A 12,259-nucleotide genomic window follows, 5' to 3' on the forward strand; every position below is an offset into this window, starting at 1 on the left:
GCAGCCCATCAGTGATTCTCTCTCATCATTGATGTTTCTACATCTCGCTCCCTCTCCCTTCCTGTCTCTCTAAAAAAAGACAAAACATTTTTTTTAATAAAGCCCCTATGTGTGAACTTTATGTCCCCAAACCCCCACCATATGGGTAGGAGGTTGACTATTATTTACAAAAAGAGACAGTTGTATGTTACCGATATCTGTCCCCCAGTATTTTTCTTAGGGTGGGGATGTTGGAGAATGCGGTTGGATCTGAGGGAGAGGGGGGAGGAGGAGGAGGAGAGGAAGAGGGAAAATTGGAGTCTATTATAAGCTATATCCTTTCTATTCAATCGCACAGCCACCCGCACTTTATCACATCTCATAATTCCCCCGTGACATCGGTTTGATCAAACAGTATAGACACAGGAGCTCACGTAATACCGCATTTAAAAGACTAATTTGAGACTTCTAATCAGGGGAGCGAGGGCATGATACGTTACTCCAGGAAGGAAGCTGAAATATTTGTGACCTTATCTGTCTTCCTGGCCATCTTTCATTAGGAAATGATTACTTTACTAATGAATGAAAGGTACAAAATATTAAAAATGCTCATTATGTACAAACAGTAGCAACATTTATAAAACAAGAAGCCAGTCTACTAAAGAGTTTTTGCTAAGACTACTAAGTTAAATATTGAAATTAAAGACATTTCTACTTGAAGGACAAAATGTATGTTTAATAGTATAGATCCCAGTTTATTGAAAAATTAGCAAACATTTAAAATTTGCAAATGCTCCAGTGCTTCTACATTCATTGTTTAAAACCTTGAGGTCTAATAAATTAATCCTTTTCTTAATATAAAGTGCAATCCAATATGCTGGAATTAATTTTTTTTTTACAGAAAAATGACCTGCGCAGAGATTACAGGAACCAATTAAGGGGGAGTCTGAGTTTCTTCTAGCTAAAGTCTGAACAACAGCCTTCAACGAAAATGTCACCGCCACAGGTACCCACGTCGGGGTGATGTCAGCTGGTGATGGGGAGGAAGTGGGTCCCGGACACTGGGACGTCCCAGGTGGGGGAGGCATGGCGCCCCAAAGGCCACCTCCTTAGCATCCCAGAGAAATGCACGGAGCAAAACCCCACCCTCGCGCCGCCTGCACAACAGTGACGTCAAGTCTGCTTTAACAGGTTATTTCATGAGAATCTATATTGGTAACGTAGAGCCGGAGCCTTATAAACACAGCCGTGACACAGTCAGCTCATATCCAGCCTTCGGAACGTGATCCTCCCACATCCTGGGCTCCGGTTACTTGAGCTCTGTGGGCGTCCCTGTGGCCGGAGGGGAGCCTGGACCTGCAATAGAGGGCAGCAGTGAGCTGACGGGAAGTGGAACAATGTAGCCGATGATCCTACATAATAAAGAGGTAATGTGCAAACTGACCCTCACACCCTCACAAGATGGCTGGCCAGCAGGGGGGGTTAGTGAGGGACGACCAAACGACTGAACAGCAGGCTGCCTGGGGCGACCAGGCCGGCAGGGGGGCGGGGCAGTGAGGGGCGACCAGGCTGGTGCGGGGGGTGCAGCTGGGGGCGACTAGGCCAGTGGTGGGGCAGTTAGGGGTGACTAGGCCGGCGGGGGGGGGGGGGGGTGTGCAGTTGCAGTTGGGGGCGACCAGGCCAGTGCGGGGGGGAGGGGACAGTTAGGGGTGACCAGGCAGGCAGGCAGGCAGGCAGGTGAGCGATTGGGAGCCAGCGGTCCAGGATTGTGAGGGGGATGTCTGACTGCTGGTTTAGGTCCGATCCCCGGGATTGGGCCTAAAACGGCAGTAGGACATCCCCCAAGGAGTCCCGGATTGGAGAGGGTGCAGGCTGGGCTGAGGGGAACCCCGCCCCCGTTTTAAATAAAGGAAAGCCAGCCCAGCTGGGGGGCTCAGTAGTTGAGCATCGACCTATGAACCAGGAGGTCAGGGTTCGATTCCCATTCAGAGCACATGCCCAGCCCGGATGGCAGGCTCCATCCCCAGCAGTGGGTGTGCAGGAGGCAGCCGATCCATGATTCTCTCTCATCATGGATGTTTCTATCGCTCTCTCCCTTTCCCTTCCTCCTGGACATCAATAAAAAAAAATTATTTTAAAGAAAGTGTATAAGCTTATATGATGTTAAATGATAGTTCTTGACGAGGTCACATATTTTGTCGGTGACGAAGTAATTCTATACGTGAAACTGTGCACAAAAACGATGCTAAAACCCTGACTACCCGTGCAGGTGAGGCCTGGGCCCCTGCCTTTCCGGAATTGCAGCCCTCAGGCCTTACGTGGTGTGGGACACAGTGTACATCTCTGAACTACACTGTTTTATCTGTGTGATATGCATAAAAAAAAACACAAAACCAAATATTCTTGTTATAATAGTGTACGGGCTGCTTCTCTCGCTGCCCCAAACCATGTGTCCGTCTAGGTCACAGGGGTGGGCAAACTTTTTGACTCGAGGGCCACCATGGGTTCTTAAACTGGACCGGAGGGCCGGAACAAAAGCATGGATGGAGTGTTTGTGTGAACTAATATAAATTCAAAGTAAAGGAGCGGAGGGGAGAGCAAGAGAACCGGATAGAACAGCCGAACGGGCCGGATCCGGCCCGCGGGCCGTAGTTTGCCCACGGCTGGTCTAGGACTTGGATGTTTGGCCAGCGTCGCCCTTGGAGTCCCCGGGCGGCTGGGCAGCCTCGGCTACGGATTGAAGAACTTCCTTGATTTTTGTGTACAACATCTTTTGTATTTCAATGCAAATACCGTTCTAAAAACACTCACTCGTTGGAGAAGACTCTGGAATAAAGAACAAGCATGTTTGTTGTTCAATGTAATGAAGCGGACCACGTTTTAAAAGGATCAGTGCTTCTAATAATGACTTTTAAAAAAACTCGCAAAAGGCTGTATCACTGACAACGATGCACCACAGGAACAACGGCCACTGTAAAGCTCAAAAGTGCACTCCTTACAGCAGCTGGTGGGAACCGCTCACGTATCGACCAGACAGCGGAGAGAGGGGGTGTGGGCAACAGAACTGGCCGGCCGCGTGGGGTCCCGTGGGGCCAGGGCCCAGCGGGCGCCGGGACAACACCCCTCCCTTCCTCGGGGGCGGCCCCGGGCACAGGGCTGGCTGGGTGCACCTCACCTCGAGCCTCCGCAGAGCCTTCCGGAGCCTCTGGGTCTGGGAGCTGCTCGGCATCCTGCCCCTCCAGGTCTTTCGGGGACTCGGGCGCTGGGGGCGGCTGTGGGGCGCTCTTGTCCGCGTCGGCTCGCTGCTGCAGCCACTCGTCCCTGTACCCGTTGCTGATGAGTTTGGAGAAGTTGGTGGGGGAACTGGTTTTGTGACCGGGCCTGGGGATGGGAGAAATTAAGGACAAGCAGAAGCACCGAGGTTAATGGCAAGTCTGAGTTCTCGGCAAACATCCCGACAATGAATTAGATGCTTATTGCTCCTTAAAGCGTCACAGAGTCTCTCTCTCTCTCTCTCTCTCTCTCTCTCTCTCTCAGTAATTAGACAACGGCCCATCCGTTGCAGCACACTTGGAGGGAAGTGAAAAGACACTTCCTGTTGAGAGGGAAGCGGAGCAGCAGGCAGCAGCGGGTGCTGGGAGGCTGCGGCCTCGGAGTCACGTCCCCGCGTGGCGGGAACCGTGGCGGGATCGCTGTCCGCGGCCCCCGTGAGCCGGCGCGTGGCTGCCTCTCAGCCCCTGGTCCGTGGGCCAAAGACCAAACCCCGCCGCCCCACCGCGCGGGGCCCCAGCACTTACATGGGAGGGAAGGAGAGCCTGCTTCCTGCAGGATCTCGGGGGCCCGGCGGGGTCCCCGCTTTGCTGGGGGACCTGGAGTTAATGGCGGGGAACCTCACCTGGGAGAGAAACAGAAGCCCCGGTTCAGTGACAGGCGCTCAGCACGCCGGGGGAAGGCGGCTCGCAGCAGGCACAGCGTGTGTGTGTCTGTGTGTGTGTGTGTGTGTGTGTGTGTGTCTCTCTCTCTCTCTCTCTCTCTCTCTCTCACACACACACACACACTCACACTCACACACACACTCACTCACACACACACACACACTCACACTCACACACACTCACACTCACACACACTCACACTCACACACACTCACACACACACACACACTCACACACACACTCACACACACTCACACACACACACACACACACACACACACAGGCAGTGAGGCAACCCCGTCAACACCGTGGTGACCAAGACCCCGGTGCTCACTGCGCTGCTGCTGTTCCAGCAGAGACGCCTCTGCTCAGAAGGGAGACAGGAGCCGCTCACGGCGGGAAATACCGAGGGAGGACCGGGTCCTCCAGGGGCTCCGAGAGGGCGGGGTCCCAGCTCGGCGGGGGCGGCCCCAGCTGGGGTCCCGGGTCTCCCGGAGCCATCGAGGGGGAGGCAGAGTGGACAGGGCTAGTGGGCTCCTCGCCGTCCGGCCAGGGCCGAGAGGGACCGGCTTGTGCGTCACTCTGCACGGCCCAGCCCACAGCCCCCACGGCACCGAGCGTGTGTGGCTGATGTAGAGACTTGATCCAGCCCCAGAACTCCGGGGGGCTGTGGCTCGGGAAGGCACGAAGGTGAGGAGCCGGGGGTCCTGGTGGAGCGGAGGTGAGCTCAGAGATGCTCTGGCGGCAGGACCTTGGCCGAGGACCAGGGCAGCCGGGCCCAGGAGGGTGGGGCCGACGTTCAGAAATAGAACCAGGGACCCGGCAAGTGACAGGCATGGGGGGCGATGGGCAGGGTGCTCCCGAAATAAAAGCTGGGACGTGCCGGGAGGAAGGACGGATGCTGGGGGTGGGGGAAGGGGAGCTATGAAACTTTTAGCCGAAGTCCCAGGGAAAGACTGTGGCCAGGGGTCAGACAAAGATCTCATAGATGGGAAGTCATAAAGGAAAACACAGATGAACCCGACTTCATCCCAATCAAGAACTTCTGTTCCTCCCAAGGCGGTGTTAAGGGAAGAAAGAGACAGCCACCGATGGGGACAAGGTGAGGTCGGGCTCAGGTCTGGGAAGGGCGTCTCCAGACCGCGCACAGGGACTCTCGACCTCCGTCAAACCGGCTTGATTTTCAAATGGCCAAACCGGCCGGCGTGGCTCAGCGGTTGAGCATCGACCTGTGAGCCAGGAGGTCACGGTTAGATTCCCGGTCAGGGCACAGGCCCAGGTTGCCGGCTTGATCCCCACTGGAGGCGCATGCAGGAGGCAAGCAATCCATAATTCTCTCTCATCGTTGATGTTTCCATCTCTCTCTCCCTCTCTCCCTTCCTCTCTGAAATCAATTTTTTTAAGTTAATTAACTTAATAAATAAAAATTAAAATGGGTGAGATTAGGGCAGATGCTTTACCGACGGAGATGTTGGGGCAGGGGGAGCACATGAGAAGACGCATCCCCAGTGCCAGGAGACGCCGTCTAAACCACCGTGGGAGGCACCGCCGGAATGGACCAACCCAGACAAGGTCAAGGGCGTGAGGGCGTGGAGCACCAGCTGCCCTGTGCCCCGGGGAGCGGGGCCGGAACGTGATGCGGCCACGGTGGAGGCGACTTCTCGTGAAGGTCAACGTGCCCGCGCCATGACCCAGCTGGTCGGTGTTGACCCGACTGACGTGCAGTGAAAACCTGCCTCCACACGGCCCGTCGGCACCCATATGGCCTGCCTGTCCACACGGCCTGCCCCTGTCCACACGGCCTGTCCACGTCCACACAGCCTTCCCGCATCCACACGGCCTGTCCGCGTCCACACAGCCTGTCCGCGTCCACACAGCCTGCCTGCGTCTCTGCGTCCACACAGCCTGTCCGCGTCCACATAGCCTTCCTGCATCCACACGGCCTGTCTGCGTCCACACGGCCTGCCCCTGTCCACACAGCCTGCCTGTGTCTCTGCGTCCACACAGCCTGTCCGCGTCCACACGGCCTGTCCGCGTCCACACGGCCTGCCCATGTCCACACGCCTGCCCCTGTCCACATAGCCTGACCGCATCCACACAGCCTGACCACATCCACACAGCCTGCCTGCATCCACATGGCCTGTCCACATCCACACGGCCTGCCCCTGTCCACACAGCCTGCCTGCGTCTCCGCATCCACACAGCCTGTCCGCGTCCACACGGCCTGCCTGCGTCCACACGGCCTGTCCGCATCCACGCAGCCTGGCTGCGAAGGTTGGCCGTAGCTTCATGACCGTCACCAAGATGAGAAAGAAGCGAAGGGTCAGACAAGCCAGGAGTGACCAAGGGTCTGCGCACCACACCCTGGCCCTCGGGAGTCAGGCCGGGCCGCAGGGGTGCTGGCTACCAAGCCGACTTCCCAGGAGGAAGAGGAAATGCCGGAAACGCAATGCCTCCGAGGGCGGGGCAGCCCCCTGCCCCTCAGGAGACCCCAGTGTGAAGTTCAGAGCCTGTGATGTCACGGACAACAGGGGACGCACCAGCGGCCACATCCCACCCCTCTTCGGGGGCCACAGCACGCCGCGAGGCATCTGTGAGGGCACCGTCACCTTTTTCTTCTTGTCCCCTTCCTCGGCCTCTCTCTGCCAGATGGTCTTCACGTCAAAGTCGAACGGCCCCCTTCGGGACTCGTAATTCCCGTTGGCCAGGTCGGGGTTAAACTCTTTGTGAACCATGTAATCGGGCATGTAGGCAGCAAGCCCCCTGCAGAGACCCAGGGAGACCCCCAGTCAGCTGCCCGCTGCTTCCTGATCTCCCCCCCTTACCTTTTATCTCCCTTCTACCCTCCTTCTGCCCCTCCACTTCCCCCCTCCCCGTTCCCTCTCCCTCCCCCTCCCCCTCCCCCTCCAGCTCCCCCTCCATCTGCCCCTCCACCTCCCCCTCCAGCTCCCACCCCCTGCACCCTTCCCCCTCTCCCCCTCCACCTCCCCCTCCAGCTCCCCACCCCCTCCCCTTTCCCCCTCCCCCCTTGCCCTTCCAGCTCCCCACCCCCCTCTCCCCCCTCTCCCACCTCCCCCTCCATCTGCCCCTCCATCTCCCTCTGCCTGTCTTCAGGTAGCACCACCCTTTCTCCTTTCCCCGGGCCTCCAGCCCTTCCCTCCAGGTTCTGTGAATGAACACAGGGCCCTTCTCCAGGGCCCGCTTCCCAGAATCCCAAGGGCAAGCCCGAAACCACAGGTGTTGTCTAAAACGCAGTTCACCGCCTTCCTCCCGTGAGGACGAAGGACAGCCAACGTGCAGGTACTCACCGCCTCCGGCTGGCCGCGGGCGGCTGGCTGTCGTGGACGTACCAGTCGGGCATGGAGTAGGCGACGGGCGAGCCCTTCCTGGACCCGGGCGCCAAGTGCATCAGCAGATCTCAAAACCAAAGAGGCCGGGTGAGCGGCTCCACCCCCGGGCACACCCAGGCCAGCGGGCGGGGCCGGGTACATGGATGCCGACTTCTCCGGGTTGCCTCCGGGGCTACAGGAACCAGGTGGCCCTGGGCCTCCGCCCCCCCCCTCCCCGTGCACATGTTGAGGGGGGCCTGCCTGGTGTTGAGGAGAAACATCCCCATGCTCACCCCTCCCCCCCCACCTAAGCAGGCATCTGCACCTGCCAGCACCCACCCCTTCCCGCGGGTGGGTGGTCGCCCCAGGCGGACATCTGAGGGGGCAGAACTCCTCAGGTCTCCCGGGGGCTGCTGGCGGCTGCCCGCTCCACTGCCTCCATGCCGTCCCTGCAGCCTGGGTCAGTCTGGTCTCCTCGGCCTCTGAGGGGCTGTCCCTGACCCCACAGCAGTTTAGGGAGAAGTCGTCCGGGCCAGCGCCATCCCCCTGCCTCCTCTGGGGTTGCCCTGGCCTTCGCTGCCCGTCCTCACCCCCCCCCCCTCACACACACACACCCAAGGGCTTTCCCATAGCTGGGGGCCGGGCGGGGTCAAGGGTTGGTTCCAGACAGCAAAGGGATGGTAAGAACAGGGGAACAATGGCGGCAGCCAACCCTTACTGACTTCTTACCATCAGAGAGAAAAGTTTAACTTGTGATTTTTAAACATTTCTGACTCTGAGGATAGTTGCAAGAATAGTATCAGTTCTGCTGTAGGCTTCAGCCAGATCCCCAGGCTCACCTTCACCCTCCCATCTGCCTTCTCCTTCTCCTCCTCCCCCTGCTCTGTCAGCATCGCACCCCCACCTGCACCCCCACCTGCACCTCTCTCTCTGGCTCCACGCCGGCCTCTCTCTCTCTGTCTGCCTCTCTCTAGCTCATCTCTGTCCCCGTTAGTGTCCTCACTGCCATTGCTGGAGATTAAGGCGGACACATCCTCTGATCTAGTCTCAGGCCTTAATCTGATTTGCCGGCTGACCCCTCCTGTCCTCTAACCCCCGGCCGGAGCCAGGCGGCCTGCTCCGGGTGCTTCACGCCGATGAACCTGAGGGCTTGCTCTGGCCCTTTAACATCACAGCCCAGATGCTGTCATTTTGGTGTTCATTCCCCGTGACAACCTCCTGGGGGGTCATGGTGCCAGAAAACAGTGGTCAGCACCCTCGGTGCCACCTGTGAGGAGGGCAGTGCGGACGTTGTGGGCAGCCTCCTTCCCCCGTCAGCGGCCTCTGTTAGCCAGCCAGGCGGGGCTCTCTCCTGTCCATCACAGCTGGCTCCCCGGGTCCCACGGCTCAGAACACGTGAGGCTCAGGACAAGGGCAACCGCGGGGACAGGTCGGCAGGCCGGTCTGCAAGGCCAGGGAACTCTGCCGGGAGCGGTTTCCTGGGGCTCTGCCGTGAGACGGCGAATCAGGCAAAGGTGGAAGCAAGTCCCCCAGGGCCAACGCCGGGAATCCCGTCTGGAGCCTAACTTCTCATAGACGCAGCCCATCCCTGGGGAGAGACACCCCCACCTGCCCCATAGCCTCCATCTCCAACAGCCTGACCCACCCCCACCTGCCCCATAGCCTCATCTCCAACGGCCTGACCCACCCCCACCTGCCCCATAACCTCCATCACTAACGGCCTGACCCACCCCCACCTGCCCCATAACCTCATCTCCAACGGCCTGATCCACCCCCACCTGCCCCATAACCTCCATCTCCAACGGCCTGACCCACCCCCACCTGCCCCATAGCCTCCATCACCAACGGCCTGACCCACCCCCACCTGCCCCATAACCTCATCTCCAACACCTGACCCCCCCACACACTTGTCCCATAACCTCCATCACTAACGGCCTGATCCACCCCCACCTGCCCCATAACCTCCATCTCCAACACCTGACCCACCCCCACCTGCCCCATAGCCTCCATCTCCAACGGCCTGACCCACCCCCACCTGCCCCATAACCTCATCTCCAAAGGCCTGACCCACCCCCACCTGCCCCATAACCTCATCTCCAACACCTGACCCCCCCCACACACTTGTCCCATAACCTCCATCACTAACGGCCTGATCCACCCCCACCTGCCCCATAGCCTCCATCTCCAACGGCCTGACCCACCCCCACCTGCCCCATAGCCTCCATCACCAATGGCCTGGGCCCAACCAGCTTCGGTCAGGGAGACTTTCATTGGAAGGGATGATGGCAGGCGGCCCCACCGCTGTCCCCGCGGGACAGAGAGCCCGAGCGCCGGGTGCTTACCGGGCCGGCCGCCTTGCTTGGCCAGCTTCACGTACTCCGAGTCTGTGTCTTTGATCCAGTACCTCCGAGTCCCCAGCAGGTGCCTGCCGGGGGTGTCCCGGAGCTCGCTGAGGCCTGGGATCTGGGACATGGGCGGGGCATCCACAGCCTTCTCAGACCGCTTCACGGGAAGGTGGTAATACCAGTCTAGGGAGAGGAGGCGGCCAAGGTTGGGTGGTTGCAGGGAGGTTCAGGTAGGTTTGGTGCCCTGCCTGAAAGAAGGCTATGCGGGGAAGGGTCGCATTGTCCCCGGGACCTTGGCATGGGAGAAACCCTACGGGATGGACATGCTGGGAAGGTGAGAGTGACACTTAGATCTCCAGACTCTGAGAAAAGCAGGTCGCCCTCCACATTGTGGGTGGGCCACACCTAACCAGTTCAAGGATGTAGGAGAAAGACTGAGGTCCCAGGAGGACAGAATGCAGCCTCCAGCTCCCTTCAGACCCGGACTGCAGCATTAGCTCTGCAGGTATCGGACCTGCCTGCTTCACAACTGTGTAAGCCCGTTCTTAAAATCTCTCTCTCTCTCTCTCTCTCTCTCTCTCTCTCTCTCTCTCTCTCTCTCTCTTTCACACACACACACACACACACACACACACACACACACACACACATTCTGTTGATTCTGTGGCTCTGGAGGTCCCTGCCTACACAGGAGGCACACAGGAAAATGGCCTGAACCGACCGATTTGCACCAGCAGACAGGGACTCCATGAACAAGAAGTCACCGTCCTCTACGAGAAAGACTTAGATGTGCGATTTCTCCTTAGAACTAGAGCTGGGCTCACTGCCCGCACGTGAATATTTAACACGGAAGTCTGGCCAATTGCCGAAGGACAGTAATTAGCTGCATCGCCACTGCAGCTGTGAAAAGGGGGGAACCCCCCCCCCCTGGGGACGGTGTGAGGAACTGTGGAAAGCTCCCCGAGAATCACAGGAAGAATCAGGAGCTTCACACACATGTAGCTCGTATTCTGGTCGAGGCATCTCTCTCCGAGGGAAGGCACTCCGTTCTGGCTTTATTTTCCCTCTCTGTGTTTTGATTACTAATTAATCCGCAGAGAACACAGCGTCCCATTCTTCTCATTACTGGAAGCGTTGGGTCCGCCATTTATAACCGGGGGCAAAGGAGCTCAGGGGGCCAGGGCCCTACCCACTGGGCACCACTGTCACCACCACACACACACGACCCCAGGGGACCAGAATCATCCTGCAGCTTCTGTCCCTCAAAAGTTATGAGTACTTGCGTGGCCCCAGGTCACTGACTCCCGTGTGGGTTTCTCTGACCACCCTCCTGTAGCAGTGAGGAGACAGCTGAGGGAAAGATCGAGAGGACCCACGCCAGCAGCTCGCTCTCCCGTCTCCAAGCACAGAGCTGCGTGGCACAGCCGCACCCCACAGGGGCTCCCGGAGACACCGCGGCCCTTGGTTTGGCCGCCGAGGAGGCCTCAGAGAACAGGGGTCAAAGCTGGGCAGAGGGGCCCCCCGTGAGGGGTGAGAACCCTGGCAGCATCCTCAGACTCTGCCTCAGTTTCCTCACCTATAAACCAGGTCAATGATACCTCGTCCTGCTGTTTTGAGGTTAAACGTTAGTGTATTAAAGTGCTTATTTCAGCGCTTCTTCGTCCAAGCGAGGCTGTGGCAGAGAAGGGGAGACCAGACCGCCATGCTTCCTGTACCCCTGCCGCACCAGCCCCCCCAGGGGTCACAGTCAGAGCTCTGGACTGGAAGGGTTCCTAGATCACAGGAAGGCCAAGCTGTGTCCCACTTCTGAGCAAGAGGCTGGGGCCTGCGGGGCGCCCCACCCTGCCGCTGGCAGCCAGCTCCTGGATCGCCTCCACCCCGTCTCCAGACCTCCGCCTCCCCTCCGCCCAGCTTCAAACCCTGCTCAGTGCAAAGCCACAACTCGCAGGGGACCCCGTTTCTGGGTCCAGCCAACTCACAGCAGGGACATAGTGAACTCGGTTTTCTGTTTCGTTCTGTTTCCGAAAATGGAAAAAAAAAGGACTCTCCCGCCCCGCCCCCCCACCTTTCCCTTTCAGCCTCGCTTTGACACTGGGGCCCCGGAGCATACACTGTGCCTCTTTCTTTTGGGGGTACCACGCGTTCGTCTATCCACACGCACGCGGGATGCGGGGCGCGGAGCTGTCCAGCAACAGAGGCTGACCGCCCCGCGGCTGGGCACTCACCGCAGGGAGCGTAGCGGCTGGTGGCGCCGGGCAGCTCCTTGCTCGCGTTCCTCATGCCGGGAGACGCGCCTGGCCGGTGTCGGCGGTGAGCAGGGGAGCAGGGAACCGGGAGACGCGCCGGGCCGGTGTTCGCGATGAGCCGGGAGGCAGAGCACCGCGCCGGGCTGAGCTGCAGAGTCCAGGTCCGCGCCCGCTCTGCCTGTCCGCCCGCCTCCGCCTGACCCACATGCGGGCGTGTCACCACTCAGGACGGGCGTGCGCGTCCCAACAGGTGTACAGCGGAGGACAGCAGGTCCCCAGGTGGCCCCGCCCCGCTCACCTGCTCCCCTGGGGTCTCGGGGGGTGTGGGGGGGGGGGGTACCTCCCGCGGCGCCAAAGGCCAAAGTCTACCGGGCGAGCGGCGGGGCCAATCACGAACTCCCGGCGCGGCGCGGAACCACAACAAC

General features: G+C 59.2%; 1 protein-coding gene across 2 annotated transcripts; it reads right to left on the bottom strand.

Moving 5' to 3' along the window:
* Positions 1-692: 692 nt before the first annotated feature.
* Positions 693-12,259, bottom strand: LOC308247612 (uncharacterized protein C7orf57). Of its 2 annotated transcripts, none has more exons than XM_080666972.1 (7): positions 11,814-12,259; positions 9,586-9,771; positions 7,223-7,331; positions 6,524-6,677; positions 3,777-3,874; positions 3,155-3,360; positions 693-1,335 (listed from the first exon to the last, which is right to left on the bottom strand). In XM_080666972.1, exons 1-7 carry the CDS (start codon positions 11,866-11,868, stop codon positions 1,289-1,291), a joined length of 855 nt encoding a protein of 284 aa, XP_080523098.1. In that variant the 5' UTR covers positions 11,869-12,259; the 3' UTR covers positions 693-1,288. The 2 variants fall into 2 exon arrangements, with proteins under 2 accessions (XP_080523098.1, XP_080523099.1); XM_080666973.1 differs by having other exon boundaries at positions 717-1,277; positions 3,183-3,360; positions 11,814-12,026.

Source organism: Plecotus auritus (assembly GCF_963455305.1).
Source record: "Plecotus auritus genome assembly, chromosome: 4".
NCBI classification, from domain to species: Eukaryota; Metazoa; Chordata; class Mammalia; order Chiroptera; family Vespertilionidae; genus Plecotus; species Plecotus auritus.